The sequence below is a fragment of the Bombina bombina genome, chromosome 7, assembly GCF_027579735.1.
Source record: "Bombina bombina isolate aBomBom1 chromosome 7, aBomBom1.pri, whole genome shotgun sequence".
NCBI lineage: Eukaryota > Metazoa > Chordata > Amphibia > Anura > Bombinatoridae > Bombina > Bombina bombina.
The window spans coordinates 259,974,072-259,993,546 of record NC_069505.1 but is presented as its reverse complement, the minus strand read 5'-3'; the positions used below and the strand labels follow the sequence as shown (position 1 = coordinate 259,993,546).

General features: G+C 38.1%; 1 protein-coding gene across 1 annotated transcript in view; it reads right to left on the bottom strand.

The window, feature by feature from the left end:
• The window catches only part of COL7A1 (collagen type VII alpha 1 chain), a 398,512-nt gene that overhangs the window by 67,363 nt on the left and 311,674 nt on the right, over positions 1–19,475 (bottom strand). Inside the window, exons 73-77 of the mRNA XM_053689357.1 lie at positions 13,362–13,442; positions 10,606–10,815; positions 8,925–8,960; positions 8,403–8,447; positions 8,129–8,200 (exon numbers count right to left, since the gene is read on the bottom strand). Coding sequence (XP_053545332.1) covers positions 8,129–8,200; positions 8,403–8,447; positions 8,925–8,960; positions 10,606–10,815; positions 13,362–13,442 — 444 coding nt within the window. The remainder of the gene's footprint in view (positions 1–8,128; positions 8,201–8,402; positions 8,448–8,924; positions 8,961–10,605; positions 10,816–13,361; positions 13,443–19,475) is intronic.

Sequence of the window (19,475 nt, the reverse complement as noted above, 5' to 3'; positions counted from 1 at the left end):
CAGGGGTCTTCAAAACTTGTTTTGAGGGAGGTAATCACTCACAGCAGAGCTGTGAGATTGTAGTTGACTGTGATAAAAAAACGTTTATTTCTGTATTTTTTTTTTTTTTTTTTCTGCTATCAGGGTTAGTTATCCTTTGCTAATGGGAGCAATCCTTTGCTAAAATTGTGTTTTTTACAAAGATTTGATGCTATAACTTCTCAGTTTATTAATTTTCAACTGTCATAACTTTTTCTGTGCTTCTTATAGGCACAGTACGTTTTCATATTATAGTAAATTACTTGAAAAGTATTTCCAAGTTGCTAGTTTATTTTCTAGTGTGTTAAACATGTCTGATTCAGAGGAAGATATCTGTGCTATATGTGCTAAAGCCAAAGTGGAGCCCAATAGAAATTTATGTACTAACTGTATTGATGCTACTTTAAATAAAAGTAAATCTGTACAAATTGAACATATTTCACCAAACAACGAGGGGAGAGTTATGCCGACTAACTCGCCTCACGTGTCAGTACCTGCATCTCCCGCTCGGGAGGTGCGTGATATTGTAGCGCCGAGTACATCTGGGCGGCCATTACAAATCACATTACAGGATATGGCTACTGTTATGACTGAAGTTTTGGCTAAATTACCAGAACTAAGAGGTAAGCGTGATCACTCTGGGGTGAGAACAGAGTGCGCTGATAATATTAGGGCCATGTCAGACACTGCGTCACAATTTGCAGAACATGAGGACGGAGAGCTTCATTCTGCGGGTGACGGTTCTGATCCAAACAAACTGGATTCAGATATTTCAAATTTTAAATTTAAGCTGGAAAACCTCCGTGTATTACTAGGGGAGGTGTTAGCGGCTCTGAATGATTGTAACACAGTTGCAATACCAGAGAAAATGTGTAGGTTGGATAAATATTTTGCGGTACCGGCGAGTACTGACGTTTTTCCTATACCTAAGAGACTTACTGAAATTGTTATTAAGGAGTGGGATAGACCCGGTGTGCCGTTCTCACCCCCTCCGATATTTAGAAAGATGTTTCCAATAGACGCCACCACACGGGACTTATGGCAAACGGTCCCTAAGGTGGAGGGAGCAGTTTCTACTTTAGCTAAGCGTACCACTATCCCGGTGGAGGATAGCTGTGCCTTTTCAGATCCAATGGATAAAAAGTTAGAGGGTTACCTTAAGAAAATGTTTGTTCAACAAGGTTTTATATTGCAACCTCTTGCATGCATTGCGCCTGTCACGGCTGCAGCAGCATTTTGGTTTGAGTCTCTGGAAGAGACACTTGAATCAGCTCCATTAGATGAGATTACACACAAGCTTAAAGCCCTTAAGTTAGCTAACTCATTTATTTCAGATGCCGTAGTACATTTAACTAAACTTACGGCTAAGAATTCCGGATTCGCCATTCAGGCACGCAGAGCACTGTGGCTAAAATCCTGGTCAGCTGACGTTACTTCTAAAACTAAATTGCTTAATATACCTTTCAAAGGGCAGACCTTATTCGGGCCCGGGTTGAAAGAAATTATCGCTGACATTACAGGAGGTAAAGGCCATGCCCTGCCTCAAGACAGAGCCAAACCTAAGGCTAGACAGTCTAATTTTCGTTCCTTTCGTAATTTCAAAGCAGGAGCAGCATCAACTTCCTCTGCACCAAAACAGGAAGGAGCTGTTGCTCGCTACAGACAAGGCTGGAGACCTAACCAGTCCTGGAACAAGGGCAAGCAGGCCAGGAAACCTGCTGCTGCCCCTAAGACAGCATGAATCGAGGGCCCCCGATCTGGGAACGGATCTAGTGGGGGGCAGACTTTCTCTCTTCGCCCAGGCTTGGGCAAGAGATGTCCAGGATCCCTGGGCGTTAGAGATCATATCTCAGGGATACCTTCTAGACTTCAAATTCTCTCCCCCAAGAGGGAGATTTCATCTGTCAAGGTTGTCAACAAACCAAATAAAGAAAGAGGCGTTTCTACGCTGCGTACAAGATCTTTTATTAATGGGAGTGATCCATCCGGTTCCGCGGTCGGAACAAGGACAAGGGTTTTACTCAAATCTGTTTGTGGTTCCCAAAAAAGAGGGAACTTTCAGGCCAATCTTGGATTTAAAGATCCTAAACAAATTCCTAAGAGTTCCATCGTTCAAAATGGAAACTATTCGGACAATTTTACCCATGATCCAAAATGGTCAGTACATGACCACAGTGGATTTAAAGAATGCTTACCTTCACATACCGATTCACAAAGATCATTACCGGTATCTAAGGTTTGCCTTTCTAGACAGGCATTACCAGTTTGTAGCTCTTCCATTCGGATTGGCTACGGCTCCGAGAATCTTCACAAAGGTTCTGGGTGCTCTTCTGGCGGTACTAAGACCGCGAGGAATTGCGGTAGCTCCGTACCTAGACGACATTCTGATACAAGCTTCAAGCTTTCAAACTGCCAAGTCTCATACAGAGTTAGTACTGGCATTTCTAAGGTCGCATGGATGGAAGGTGAACGAAAAGAAGAGTTCTCTCTTTCCACTCACAAGAGTTCCCTTCTCGGGGACTCTTATAGATTCTGTAGAAATGAAGATTTACCTGACAGAAGACAGGTTAACAAAGCTTCAAAATGCATGCCGTGTCCTTCATTCCATTCAACACCCGTCAGTAGCTCAATGCATGGAGGTGATCGGCTTAATGGTAGCAGCAATGGACATAGTACCCTTTGCACGCCTACATCTCAGACCGCTGCAATTGTGCATGCTAAGTCAGTGGAATGGGGATTACTCAGACTTGTCCCCTACTCTGAATCTGGATCAACAGACCAGAAATTCTCTTCTATGGTGGCTTTCTCGGCCACATCTGTCCAGGGTGATGCCATTCAGCAGGCCGGACTGGACAATTGTAACAACAGACGCCAGCCTACTAGGTTAGGGCGCTGTCTGGAATTCTCTGAAGGCTCAGGGACAATGGAATCAGGAGGAGAGTCTCCTACCAATAAACATTCTGGAATTGAGAGCAGTTCTCAATGCCCTTCTGGCTTGGCCCCAGTTAACAACTCGGGGGTTCATCAGGTTTCAGTCGGACAACATCACGACTGTAGCTTACATCAACCATCAGGGAGGGACAAGAAGCTCCCTAGCAATGATGGAAGTATCAAAGATAATTCGCTGGGCAGAGTCTCACTCTTGCCACCTGTCAGCAATCCACATCCCGGGAGTGGAGAACTGGGAGGCGGATTTCTTAAGTCGTCAGACTTTTCATCCGGGGGAGTGGGAACTTCATCCGGAGGTCTTTGCCCAAATACTTCGACGTTGGGGCAAACCAGAGATAGATCTCATGGCGTCTCGACAGAACGCCAAGCTTCCTCGTTACGGGTCCAGATTCAGGGATCCGGGAGCGGTTCTGATAGATGCTTTGACAGCACCTTGGACCTTCGGGATGGCTTATGTGTTTCCACCCTTCCCGATGCTTCCTCGATTGATTGCCAGAATCAAACAGGAGAGAGCATCAGTGATTCTAATAGCGCCTGCATGGCCACGCAGGACTTGGTATGCAGATCTAGTGGACATGTCATCCTGTCCACCTTGGTCGCTACCTCTGAAACAGGACCTTCTGATCCAGGGTCCCTTCAAACATCAAAATCTAATTTCTCTGAAGCTGACTGCTTGGAAATTGAACGCTTGATTTTATCAAAACGTGGTTTTTCTGAGTCAGTTATTGATACCTTAATACAGGCTAGGAAGCCTGTTACCAGAAAGATTTACCATAAGATATGGCGCAAATACTTATATTGGTGCGAATCCAAGAGTTACTCATGGAGTAAGGTTAGGATTCCGAGGATATTGTCTTTTCTACAAGAAGGTTTAGAAAAGGGTTTATCCGCTAGTTCCTTAAAGGGACAGATTTCAGCTCTGTCCATTCTTTTACACAAACGTCTGTCAGAAGTTCCGGACGTTCAAGCTTTTTGTCAGGCTTTAGCTAGGATCAAGCCTGTGTTTAAAACTGTTGCTCCACCATGGAGTTTGAACTTAGTTCTTAATGTTTTACGGGGGGTTCCGTTTGAACCCCTTCATTCCATTGATATCAAGTTGTTATCTTGGAAAGTTCTGTTTTTAATGGCGATTTCCTTGGCTCGAAGAGTCTCTGAGTTATCTGCCTTACATTGTGATTCTCCTTATCTGATTTTTCATTCAGACAAGGTAGTTCTGCGTACTAAACCTGGGTTCCTACCTAAGGTGGTCACTAACAGGAATATCAATCAAGAGATTGTGGTTCCATCTTTGTGTCCTAATCCTTCTTCGAAAAAGGAACGTCTGCTACACAATCTAGATGTAGTCCGTGCCCTGAAATTTTATCTACAGGCAACTAAGGATTTTCGACAAACGTCTTCCCTGTTTGTCGTTTATTCTGGTCAGAGGAGAGGTCAAAAAGCTTCGGCTACCTCTCTCTCCTTTTGGCTTCGTAGCATAATACGGTTAGCCTATGAGACTGCTGGACAGCAGCCTCCTGAAAGAATTACAGCACATTCTACTAGAGCTGTGGCTTCCACTTGGGCCTTTAAGAATGAGGCTTCTGTTGAACAGATTTGCAAGGCTGCAACTTGGTCTTCTCTTCATACTTTTTCCAAATTTTACAAATTTGACACTTTTGCTTCTTCGGAGGCTGTTTTTGGGAGAAAGGTTCTTCAGGCAGTGGTTCCTTCCGTATAAAGAGCCTGCCTGTCCCTCCCGTCATCCGTGTACTTTAGCTTTGGTATTGGTATCCCATAAGTAATGGATGATCCGTGGACTGGATACACTTAACAAGAGAAAACATAATTTATGCTTACCTGATAAATTTATTTCTCTTGTAGTGTATCCAGTCCACGGCCCGCCCTGTCACTTTAAGGCAGGTCATTTTTCCATTAAACTACAGTCATCACTGCACCCTATGGTTTTCCTTTCTCTGCATGTTTTCGGTCGAATGACTGGTAATGGCAGTTAGGGGAGGAGCTATATAGCAGCTCTGCTGGGTGAATCCTCTTGCACTTCCTGTTGGGGAGGAGTTAATATCCCATAAGTAATGGATGATCCGTGGACTGGATACACTACAAGAGAAATAAATTTATCAGGTAAGCATAAATTATGTTTTATTAGGTGGTGTTATTATGAGTGTAACTGTACTGTGTAATGTATATTTATTAGATGGTGTTATTATGTGTGTAACTATACTGTGTAATGTTTATTTATTAGATGGTGTTATGTGTGTAACTGTACTGTGTAATGTTTATTTATTAGATGGTGTTATGTGTGTAACTGTACTGTGTAATGTATATTTATTAGATAGTGTTATTATGAGTGTAACTGTACTGTGTAATGTATATTTATTAGATAGTGTTATTATGAGTGTAACTGTACTGTGTAATGTATATTTATTAGATAGTGTTAATATGAGTGTAACTGTACTGTGTAATGTATATTTATTAGATTGTATTATTATTAGTGTAACTGTACTGTGTAATGTATATTTATTAGATGGTATTATTATGAGTGTAACTGTACTGTGTAATGTATATTTATTAGATGGTGTTATGTGTGTAACTATACTCGGTAATGTATATTTTATTTAGATGGTGTTATTATGAGTGTAACTGTACTGTGTAATGTATATTTATTAGATAGTGTTATGAGTGTGAATGTACTGTGTAATGTTTATTAGATGGTGTTATTATGAGTGTAACTGTACTGTGTAATGTATATTTATTAGATGGTGTTATTATGTGTGTAACTATACTGGGTAATGTATATTTATTAGATGGTGTTATTATGAGTGTAACTGTACTGTGTAATGTATATTTATTAGATGGTGTTACTATGAGTGTAACTGTACTGTGTAATGTATAATTATTAGATAGTGTTATTATGAGTGTAACTGTACTGTGTAATGTATATTTATTAGATGGTGTTATTATGTGTGTAACTATACTGTGTAATGTTTATTTATTAGATGGTGTTATTATGTGTGTAACTGTACTGTGTAATGTATATTTATTAGATAGTGTTATGTGTTTAACTGTACTGTGTAATGTATATTTATTAGACAGTTATTATGTGTGTAACTGTACTGTGTAATGTATATTTATTAGATGGTGTTATTATGAGTGTAACTGTACTGTGTAATGTATATTTATTAGATGGTGTTATGTGTGTAACTATACTGTGTAATGTATATTTATTAGATAGTGTTATTATGAGTGTAACTGTACTGTGCAATGTATATTTATTAGACAGTGTTATTATGAGTGTAACTGTACTGTATAATGTATATTTATTAGATGGTGTTATTATGTGTGTAACTGTACTGTGTAATGTATATTTATTAGTGTTATTATGTGTGTAACTGTACTGTGTAATGTATATTTATTAGATAGTGTTATTATGAGTGTAACTGTACTGTGCAATGTATATTTATTAGACAGTGTTATTATGAGTGTAACTGTACTGTATAATGTATATTTATTAGATGGTGTTATTATGTGTGTAACTGTACTGTGTAATGTATATTTATTAGTGTTATTATGTGTGTAACTGTACTGTGTAATGTATATTTATTAGATAGTGTTATTATGAGTGTAACTGTACTGTGCAATGTATATTTATTAGACAGTGTTATTATGAGTGTAACTGTACTGTGTAATGCATTTTTATGTGTTTTGTGACACTTTTTAGTTTCTCAAAAGTTAACCAGAGCTCTGAGGACGCGGTAATCATTCTAAAGTAAATTGCGATTGGGCTCAAGCGATCGCGTTTACTTTGAACTCATAATACCAGCACTAAGCCTGATGAGCGCAAACACTCAGAATAAATCACTTATCACTTGCATGCAAATAACTGCGCTTCACTCACTGTCTGGCCTTTATTGAATCTGCCACAAACAGTAGCATTTGGGTATTTTCTGCATGTGATTTGTTAGTGCCTATGTGTGAATGCACATCTTTGTGTGTTACACTTTGACAGTAATAAATCCAGCTGAATGCTGTTGTCTGCGGCCATATTCCGCATTTGTTTAGAAAACTTACATAGATAAATGCTTTTTTGCCCATGCTTAAAATGATGGTAAACTTCCTTTATTTGCAGTGAGTTTATGCCGAGCTGAGAGACTCCGGACGCCCACAGCAAAACAGTATTCCCTCAATGTGGTGGTGTTTTCACCTCTTAACCAATAGCGTGCTTGCCCTGTGACATTATGCCGGATTGCTAGCCCGCTATTGGCTAAGAGGCGGAAACACCATCACATTGAAGGAATAGTGTTTTGCCGTAGGCTATAAGCTAGACATTAGCTGCTGACAAATAAAGATATATAGCCCTGATAAATAAAAAACGTTATTATTTACCATCACTTTAATGTACATGGCTGTAATTGTGCTGTCATAAAAAGCTAATCTGCAGCTGTTGACTTGCTGACAATTAGATTTTGATAACCTGTATGTGGTTAATTCTTGCAAAGGGATTAAACACATAATTAAAATCTGCTCTAGAGCAACATTGCACTGTTGTCCCCAATCTGGACTCCTGAATGTGTCAGCACTTTACCTATCTTTAGCAGACGTAACTGTGCTTAACCCTTTTTGTAGTAATTAAACACAAAGCAAGAGAATAGAAGCACTCAGCAGAGCAATGACAAAATGCTCTAGTGCAGTAGAGAATTTCCCTACTGTGCGCTTATATAGCTTTAAAGGGACATGAAACCCAAATTTATTCTTTCATGATTTAGGTAGAACATTTAATTTTAAACAACTTTCCAGTTTACTTCTATTATCAACTTTGCTGCATTCTCTTGGTATCATTTGTTGAAGGAGCATCACTACTGGTTTCTAACTGAACACATGGGTAAGCCAATGACAATCGGTATATATGCAACCATCAATCAGCAGCTAGAACCTAGGTTCTTTGCTGTTCCTGAGCTTACCTAGATAAACCTTTCAGCAAAGGAAAACAAGAGAAGGAAGCAAATTAAATAAAAGAAGTAAATTGGGAAGTTGTTCAATATTGTATGTTCTACTTAAATCATGAGTGTCTAATTATGACTTTACTGTCCCTTTATGGAGTGTCTGGTAATGTCGGTGTAACAACAAGCAGCGTATGTTATAAAACTGACAATATAAATATACCGACCTTGGCTCCTTTTGCACCAGTTAATCCTCTCTCGCCTGGCAGTCCTGTGGCAATAACTTCTATAATCTCACCCTACAGGAAGTAAAACATATGTGTTTGTATTAAACTCCAGTAGGTGAATAACACGTATACGTAACTAATAATCGCATAAAGCTTATGTATACTGTTTTTAGAAACAGATGCAACATTTATTGTATCCAACACGACAAATGCAAACGGAAAATAAAAGCATTCCTCGCTTAATTCACTGTCTTACAGCTGCACAATAACTTACCTTAGGGCCAGGAGGTCCTTGAGCGCCCCTGGGGCCTTCTCTACCCTGACAAAATAAAATGAAAATTTAAACGACCACTAAATACAGTAGAATTGTATAAACAACAAATGCATAATAACAAGACAATGCAAAGTTCTTAGTCCCAATTTCTAAGGAGTAATAGTAATAATTTCAAAGTTAGTTCTATTTTCCATCCTCCTGTATCATGTGACAATCATCAGCCAATCACAAAATGCATATATGTATATACTGTGAATTATTGCGCATGCTCAGTAGGAGCTGGTGACTCAGTGTGCATATAAAAAGATTGTGCACATTTTGCATTTTGATACTGGAAGTGAATTGCTTGCTCTCTCTCATGAAAGTCTAATTGTGATGTCAGTGTGTGATGTACATAGTGACGTGTAGAGGTGCACTAGATACCCATGAGACCTGAAAAGATTTGCTAAGCAGATGACATTGGTTTGTATTTCGTCACATAAAAGAGAAAGAAAATAAACTATTAAACGCTGCACAACTCACACTGTCTCCGCGTTCTCCTTTCTCCCCTCTTTCACCCTGTGAGAAGTGATAAATTATTGTCAAATAATGCCCCAAAAGAGATGAATAACACAGAAAATAAAACCCAAGTGGGCTGTGAATTTTAGGTACATGAACTCAAAATGAAAATGATAAACAAATTTTATTTATACATACATATGCCATATACTTTATGTATTTTGCTTCATTTCTCTGTAATTTACCTCTGAAATTTGTATTTGTTTTCCTGTCTCCATAGAGAAGCTGGAGTGCATTGTGCAGGATTTAGAACATGTCACAAAGTGCTTGCTTGATGAGTGCAGAAGAGTATTTATATAAGCCCATAGACGGATACCACAAGGGCAGCTCAGATAACTCAGAGGACTGTACTGGGATGTGTCGTAAGACACTAAATTTCTGGGTGAATTAAAACTCATCTGCTTGTCTACTGACACTTTATTTACAAGATTTGTTTAAGCAGTCTTGCAATATTTTAACATACTAGGCAGGTAATATTTTTTTTAAGGCATTAACACTGTGCTTGCTGCAGTTGTTTTTAATGGCCAAACTCTCCCCACCAATTTACAGGAACCAATCTGGGCTTGTTCCTGAAGTAGACACAGCCAGACAAACTTGCATCACTCTGAATTATCTTATCACTTATGTTGGGGCCCGTTAGGGTCAAATATGTAACAGGTTAGGCTTGTGATATCAGCAGTCTGCACTTCCAGACCTCAGAATTAGAAAACCCAGAGTAAAATTACAGGAAAAGTGGAGAAAGTACATTGTAAGACTGTACAAGAAAGAATTACACGTTTATTACAATCAAGTAGTTTAATGTCCCTTTAACATAACGCAAAGAACAGCCACCTCAGTTTTAACAGCTTAACATTCCCTGTGATGGTGTAAGTACAGGTAGGTACCCTGCTTACTGTGCACAATGACCACATACTGTAATGTGCAGGTAGGTACCCTGCTTACTGTGCACAATGACCACATACTGTAATGTGCAGGTAGGTACCCTGCTTACTGTGCACAATGACCACATACTGTAATGTGCAGGTAGGTACCCTGCTTACTGTGCACAATGACCACATCCTGTAATGTGCAGGTAGGTACCCTGCTTACTGTGCACAATGACCACATCCTGTAATGTGCAGGTAGGTACCCTGCTTACTGTGCACAATGACCACATACTGTAATGTGCAGGTAGGTACCCTGCTTACTGTGCACAATGACCACATACTGTAATGTGCAGGTAGGTACCCTGTTTACTTTTGCAGGTAGGTACCCTGTTTACTGTGCAGGTAGGTACCCTGTTTACTGTGCAGGTAGGTACCCTGTCTACTGTGCAGGTAGGTACCCTGTTTACTGTGCAGGTAGGTACCCTGTTTACTGTGCAGGTAGGTACCCTGTTTACTGTGCAGGTAGGTACTCTGTTTACTGTGCAGGTAGGTACCCTGCTTACTTTTGCAGGTAGGTACCCTGTTTACTGTGCAGGTAGGTACCCTGTTTACTGTGCAGGTAGTTACTCTGTTTACTTTGCAAGTAGGTACCCTGCTTCCTGTGCACAGTGACCACATCCTGTAATATACAGGTAGGTACCCTGTTTACTGTGCACATATTAGGATATGTTATAGAAAGCACAAGACCAGTGATGCCCTTACAGTGGGTGTTGTCTCACCTTCTCTCCAGACTTCCCTTGCTCTCCCGTTTCTCCTGCTCGCCCAGGGACTCCAGGGATGCCCGGTTTACCTGGCTCTCCGGCTTGCCCAGGGGGCCCCTCAGGACCTCTCTCCCCAATTGCACGTCCTGTAGGGCCTTGTGGACCAGTTGGGCCTTGGTCTCCCTTTTCACCTTTCTGCCCTCTCTCTCCAGGAAACCCTGTGGCTCCCTATGGAACAAAAGCAGTTTGTTATATGATCAGAATAAAATCACTGGCTGCAGCAGAAGATTTCATAAGACAAACGCAAAGTATCAGTGAATGAACACAATAAAGAACCGTTAGCAGGATATAATCTCTAAATCACACAGCAGAATAATGTGTTTAATTAGAAGAATATGTTTTCCTGTTTTGTTAAATGTATCTGTCTGATATCTATATATCCATCTATCCATATATCCATCTATCTAATATCTATCTAGTATATATCTATCCATCTATCTAGTATCTATCTATCTATCTATCTATCCATATATCCATCTATCTAATATCTATCTATCTAGTATATATCTATTCATCTATACAGTATCTATCCATCTATACAGTATCTATACATATATCTATTTTCTATCTATCTATCTATCTATCTATCTATCTATCTAGTATGTGTGTATATATATATATATATATATATATATATTATATAAACATACATACACACACACTTGAATACTGATAGATTTCAATGGAGTGAATCAATGTATTAGTGACTATGGGGCCGATTTATCATTGTAGCTGTAGCGTATCATGTCCGACAGACATCGCTGAATGCTGACAGCATACACTGTCGGCATTTAACATTGCACAAGCAGTTCACCAAAACTGCTTGTGCAATGCCACCCCCTGCAGATTTGTGGCCAATCGCCCGCTAGCAGGGGGTGTCAATCAGCTCAATCGTATAGGATCAGGCGGATTGCAGACCTCAGAGGCAGCGGACCAGTTATGGAGCAGCAGGTTATAAGACCGCTGCTTCATAACTGCTGTTTCCGGCGAGCCTAAAGGCTTGCGTGGAATCAGGGGCCATTCGGCCCTAGATAAATTGCCCCCCATAAGGTTACAATGAAATTCTATTACTCTATAAGATCAAGCCACCTCTTTCTTTAGATATAAAAAAAAACACCAGAATTCATCTTTATTTTCATTATTTAAGAAAAATTTGAGAAATAAAAAAAAAAAGCAAATGGTTAAATAGCAACCACAATATATATTCTCCTAGTTGAGGACAAATATTATGTGGCATCTGAACAGAAAGACATCGGTTGCACCTGCTCACAGCTTTGTAAATGTCTCATGGAACAGAGTGAGATTGTAACAAACCCAGCTTTTACTTACAGTAGAGCTTAAAAGTAAAATATTTGTATTATAGTCTAAAAACAAAACACTCTCTAACCTTTTTGCAGTGAGCTGTGTGCAAAATAAGAGAAATAAAAACATTTGTTCTAATGAAGTAGGACCATGTTATATTTATACTACAATGTCCCCTTAAAGGGACATGAAACTTACATTTTTCTTTGGTGATTCAGACAGAGCATACATTTTGAAATAACTTAATTTACTTTGATTTTTAAATTTGCTTAATTCTCCTGGTGTCCTTTGTTAGAGAAGCAGCAATGTACTACTGAGAGCAAGCTGAACACATTGGGTGAGCCAATGACAAGAGGCACATAAGCACAGCCACCAACCAGCAGCTAGCTCCCAGTAGTGCATTGCTGCCCCTGGGTCTACCAACATAATAAGCAAATTAGATAAAAGAAGTAAACTAAAAAAAGTTCCATGCTCTGAATTATGAAAGTTTATTTTTGGCTTAACTGTCCCTTTAAACCCCGCCCCCCACCAAATAAAAACTCAGAAGTTTATGACTTATCTAAAGATGAGATATCTGAGGCCTTGAGAGCTTTTGTAAGGCGGCATATTGAACTATGGTACGGTGGTATTATATAATATATATGGTATTATATGGTAAGGTGGAATGGTATGTTGGTATGGAATAAGGTGGTATGGTATTATATGCTAAGGTGATATGGTATGTTGGTATGGAATAAGGTGGTATGGTATTATATGGTAAGGCTATAGGGTATGTTGGTATGGAATGATAAGGTGGTATGGTATTATATGCTAAGGTGATATGGTATGTTGGTATGGAATAAGGTGGTATGGTATTATATGGTAAGGCTATAGGGTATGTTGGTATGGAATGATAAGGTGGTATGGTATTATATGCTAAAGTGATATGGTATGTTGGTATGGAATGATAAGATGGTATGGCATTATATGGTAAGGTGGCATGGTATGTTGGTATGGAATGATAAGGTGGTATGGTATTATATGCTAAGGTGATATGGAATGATAGAATGGTATGGTATTACTGTATATGGTAAGGTGGCATGGTATGTTGGTATGGAATGATAAGGTGGTATGGTATGTTGGTATGGAATGATAAGGTGGTATGGTATTATATGGTAAGGTGGCATGGTATGTTGTTGGTATAGTATAGTAGTATGGTATGGTTTGTCGGTATGGATGGTTAAGATGGTATGGCTGAATAAGAGTAAAGAGTAAGGTGGTATGATAAGTTGATATAATATGGTATAATATTTAGTGTAAAAAATAAATCTATTTAACACAAGATAGAGAATAGGTACATTTTTAGAATTGTTATTTCATACTGGTCATAACAAACTGGCTAAAAACAAAAGCACAGTTTCCGGGTGACGTACATCTTTTCCTGGGGCCCCCTTCTCCCCGCGGTCCCCTGAACTGTCATCGTACGAATCGATTAGTTCTTTCAAAGCCAAAACCTGCAAAAGAAAATTACTACGCTAGACAAGGATGTAGGGAGGGGAAAAGAGGGGCGTAAATTAATGAAAATGTGTATAGAAAAAGAAAGTCGTGCTTCTGACAGAACAAAAGAGGCAAGCGGATATTAGTTTTACAGTTATTTCTACAACAAACATGTAACATACAGCAGTGTGTGAGCCTTTGTGCCTTTTACATGCTCTTCTCATGTTTATTTATAGGGACATTTAGTTAAGTAAAAGCAATTTAAACTGAAATTTGAACTAATTCAGTTTGCTAACTGGCCGACACAGACAACTCCCACAGCTATAATGGTGGAAAGGGACAAACCTTGACAATATTAACAAGAAAATACAGTTTTGTTATCAGAAAAGGGACATAAATTATTCAAGAAACAAAAAAAACAAACATGTAATATTGTTAGAAACGCTCTTTTTTTCATGTAACCAAATTACTACAACTTCCATTAAAGTCATTTAAACTGATACTTAAACTAACAGGAAGTTTATGTTTGTGCACAGCTAATCCTTAAAGGGAGGTGAAACACACTTTTTCTTTCATGACTGAGATAGAGCATTAAAATTTAAAAAAGGTTTCCAATTTACTTTGATTATGAAATTTACTTTGCTGTCTTTGTATCCTTGGTTGAAAAGCAGGTACGGAGGCTCAGGAGCGTGCACATGTCAGGAGCACTATATAGCAGCTGTAACAATGTTATACATTTGCAAGAGCGCTACAAGCTTGCTTCATGAAGAGCGCCAGACACAAGCACACTACCTACTGAGGTATGCTCTTCAACAAAGCAAATTTTAAAATTAGAAGTAAATTGGAAACATTTTATGCTTTCATCTGAATCAAGAAAAGCTTAATTGTGGGTTTCATTTGTCCCTCTACAAGATCTATCGGTGCAGAAGGACATGCATCTTTCATCTATTAATTTCTATCTCTATATATCGTTATTTATCATCTATCTATCGTTACAGTATCTATCTATCGTTAGCTATGTATTTATCATCTATCGTTACAGTATCTATCATTATCTATCTATCGTTACAGTATCTATCTATCTATCGTTAGCTATGTATTTATCATCTATCGTTACAGTATCTATCTATCTATCGTTAGCTATGTATTTATCATCTATCGTTACAGTATCTATCTATCTATCGTTAGCTATGTATTTATCATCTATCGTTACAGTATCTATCTATCTATCGTTAGCTATGTATTTATCATCTATCGTTACAGTATCTATCTATCTATCGTTAGCTATGTATTTATCATCTATCGTTACAGTATCTATCTATCTATCGTTAGCTATGTATTTATCATCTATCGTTACAGTATCTATCTATCTATCGTTAGCTATGTATTTATCATCTATCGTTACAGTATCTATCTATCTATCGTTAGCTATGTATTTATCATCTATCGTTACAGTATCTATCTATCTATCGTTAGCTATGTATTTATCATCTATCGTTACAGTATCTATCATTATCTATCTATCGTTACAGTATCTATCTATCTATCGTTAGCTATGTATTTATCATCTATCGTTACAGTATCTATCTATCTATCTATCGTTAGCTATGTATTTATCATCTATCGTTACAGTATCTATCTATCTATCGTTAGCTATGTATTTATCATCTATCGTTACAGTATCTATCTATCGTTAGCTATGTATTTATCATCTATCGTTACAGTATCTATCATTATCTATCTATCGTTACAGTATCTATCTATCTATCGTTAGCTATGTATTTATCATCTATCGTTACAGTATCTATCTATCTATCGTTAGCTATGTATTTATCATCTATCGTTACAGTATCTATCTATCTATCGTTAGCTATGTATTTATCATCTATCGTTACAGTATCTATCTATCGTTAGCTATGTATTTATCATCTATCGTTACAGTATCTATCTATCGTTAGCTATGTATTTATCATCTATCGTTACAGTATCTATCATTATCTATCTATCGTTACAGTATCTATCTATCTATCGTTAGCTATGTATTTATCATCTATCGTTACAGTATCTATCTATCTATCTATCTATCTATCTATCTATCTATCTATCTATCTATCTATCTATCATTATCTATCTATCATTACGGTATCTATCGTTATCTATCTATTTATCATCTATCTATCGTTATCTATCTATTTATCATCTATTGTTATCTATCTATCTATCTATCGTTATCTATCTATTTATCATCTATCTATCGTTATCTATCTATTTATCATCTATTGTTATCTATCTATCTATCATTATCTATCTATTTATCATCTATCTATCGTTATCTATCTATTTATCATCTATCTATCGTTATCTATCTATTTATCATCTATTGTTATCTATCTATCTATCTATCGTTATCTATCTATTTATCATCTATCTATCGCTATCTATCTATTTATCATCTATTGTTATCTATCTATCGTTATCTATCTATCATCTATCGTTATCTATCTATTTATCATCTATCTATCGTTATCTATCATCTATCGCTATCTATCTATCTATCTATCTATCTATCTATCTATCTATCGTAATCTATCATTTATCATCTATCGTTACAGTATCTATCTATTTATCATCTATCATTATCTATCTATCGTTATTTATCATCTATCTATGGTTATCTATCTATTGTTATTTATCATCTATCTATTGTTACATTATCTATCTATCATTGTCTATATATTGTTATTTATCATCTATCTATCGTTACAGTATCCATCTATCATTATCTATCCATCGTTATCTATCTATTTGTTATCTATCTATCTACCACAGACTAGTTCTCACACAACATGTCTCACTCTGTGGCCCCTGGGTGTTTAGTTGTATGAGCTCCTGGCAGTAGAAATCTCACCTATATAAATAAGATACATGACTATATGTGAAGGGGGGAGCAGGTAGAGTGTCCCCTTGTTACTAGTAAATCCTCAGTGTCCTCCAGATACACAGGAGAAATGTAACTGTAAAGAGTGGTCACTGTACTAAATCTGGCTTCTTTATAGGTGAATGTTTATTGGCTCTTTCACATGCTGAGCTCTGCCTGACCATATAATGATCCTTTACTTGGTGAGTTTAGCTACTGAGCAGCAGAATGTTTGTTAAGCAGTAACAACACAGCCAGTAACCAGACCCAGCGCACAAATGACCAGAAAACAGAGTGACATCACAGGACATTGTAAGTGACATTGTGAGTGACATTGTTAATGACATCACAGGGCATTTTGAGAAACATTGTAAGAGACATCACAGGGCATTGTGAGAGACATTGTAAGTGACATTGTAAGTGCCATCACAGGGCATTGTAAGTGACATTGTGAGTGACATTGTTAGTGACATTGTAAGTGACATCACAGGGCATTGTAAGTGACATTGTTAGTGACATCACAGGGCATTGTGAGTGACATTGTTAGTGACATCACAGGGCATTGTAAGTGACATTGTTAATGACATCACAGGGCATTTTGAGAAATATTGTAAGAGACATCACAGGGCATTGTGAGAGACATTGTAAGTGACATTGTTAGTGACATCACAGGGCATTGTAAGTGACATTGTTAGTGACATTGTTAGTGACATCACAGGGCATTGTGAGTGACATTGTTAGTGACATTGTTAATGACATCACAGGGCATTTTGAGAAACATTGTAAGAGACATCACAGGGCATTGTGAGAGACATTGTAAGTGACACTGTAAGTGACATCACAGGGCATTGTAAGTGACATTGTGAGTGACATTGTTAGTGACATCACAGGGCATTGTAAGTGACATTGTTAGTGACATTGTTAGTGACATCACAGGGCATTGTGAGTGACATTGTTAGTGACATTGTTAATGACATCACAGGGCATTTTGAGAAACGTTGTAAGAGACATCACAGGGCATTGTGAGAGACATTGTAAGTGACATCACAGGGCATTGTAAGTGACATTGTGAGTGACATTGTTAATGACATCACAGGGCATTTTGAGAAACATTGTAAGTGACATCACAGGGCATTGTAAGTGACATTGTGAGTGACATTGTTAGTGACATTGTAAGTGACAATACAGGGCATTGTAAGTGACATTGTTAGTGACATTGTAAGTGACATCACAGGGCATTGTAAGTGACATTGTTAGTGACATCACAGGGCATTGCGAGTGACATTGTTAGTGACATTGTTAGTGACATCACAGGGCATTGTAAGTGACATTCGGCTAGATTACGAGTTGTGCGTTAGGGTTAAAAAGCAGCATTGGCCGGTCCCAACACTGTTTTTTAATGCCCGCTGGTATTACGAGTCTTGACCGCTCACTTTTTTGGCCAGACTCGGAAATACCGCAAATCCACTTACGTCAATTGCGTATCCTCTTTTTTTCAATGGGACTTACATAGCGCCGGTATTACGAGTCTGACTAAAAGTAAAAGTAAGCGGTAGACCATCTCCTGTCAAGCCTGGTACCGCATTTAAAAGTCAGTAGTTAAGAGTTTTACACTACAACGCCGTAGCATAAAACTCTTAACTAAAGTGCTAAAAAGTACACTAACACCCATAAACTACCTATTAACCCCTAAACCGAGGCCCTCCCACATCGCAAACACTAAAATAAAATTTTTAACCCCTAATCTGCCGAACCGGACATCGCCACCACTATAATAAATATATTAACCCCTAAACCGCCGCACTTGCGCATCGCAAACACTAGTAAAATATTATTAACCCCTAATCTGCCGGCCCTAACATCAACGACACCTACCTACATTTATTAACCCCTAATGTGCCGCCCACAACGTCGCTGCCACTATATTAAAGTTATTAACCCCTAAGTCTAACCCTAACACCCCCTAACTTAAATATAATTTAAATAAATCTAAATAAAATTACTACAATTCAATAAATTATTCCTATTTAAAACTAAATACCTACCTGTGAAATAAACCCTAAGATAGCTACAATATAACTAATAGTTACATTGTAGCCAGCTTAGGGTTTATTTTTATTTTACAGGCAAGTTTGTATTTATTTTAACTAGGTAGAATAGTTATTAAATAGTTATTAACTATTTAATAACTACCTAGTTAAAACAAAGACAAATTTACCTGTAAAATAAAACCTAACCTAAGTTACAATTACACCTAACACTACACTACAATTAAATTAATTACCTAAACTAAATACAATTAATTACAATTTTAAAAAATTATCTAAAGTACGAAAAACCCCCAGTAAATTGCAGAAAATAATAAACAAATTACAAGATTTTTAAACTAATTACACCTAATCTAATCCCCCTAACAAAATAAAAAGCCCCCCCCCGCCAAATAAAAAAGCTCTACCCTACACTAAATTACAAATAGCCCTTAAAAGGGCCTTTTGCGGGGCATTGCCCCAAAGTAATCAGCTCTTTTACCTGTAAAAAAAAATTACAATTCCCCCCCAACATTAAAACCCACCACCCACACAACCAACCCTACTCTAAAACCCACCCAATCCCCCCTTAAAAAAACCTAACACTAACCCCTTGAAGATCATCCTACCTTGAGAAGTCTTCACCCAACCGGGCCAAAGTCCTCAACGAAGCCGGCAGAAGTGGTCCTCCAGACGGGCAGAAGTGGTCCTCCAGACGGGCAGAAGTGGTCCTCCAGACGGGCAGAAGTCTTCATCCATCCGGCGCGGAGCGGTTCCATCTTCAAGACATCCGACACAGAGCATCCTCTTCATCCGGAGTCTTCTTCAACAATGACGGTTCCTTTAAGTGACGTCATCCAAGATGGCGTCCCTTCAATTCCAATTGGCTGATAGAATTCTATCAGCCAATCGGAATTAAGGTAGGAAAAATCCTATTGGCTGATGCAATTAGCCAATAGGATTGAGCTTGCATTCTATTGGCTGATTGGAACAGCCAATAGAATGCGAGCTCAATCCTATTGGCAGATTGGATCAGCCAATAGGATTGAACTTCAATCCTATTGGCTGATTGCATCAGCCAATAGGATTTTTCCTACCTTAATTCC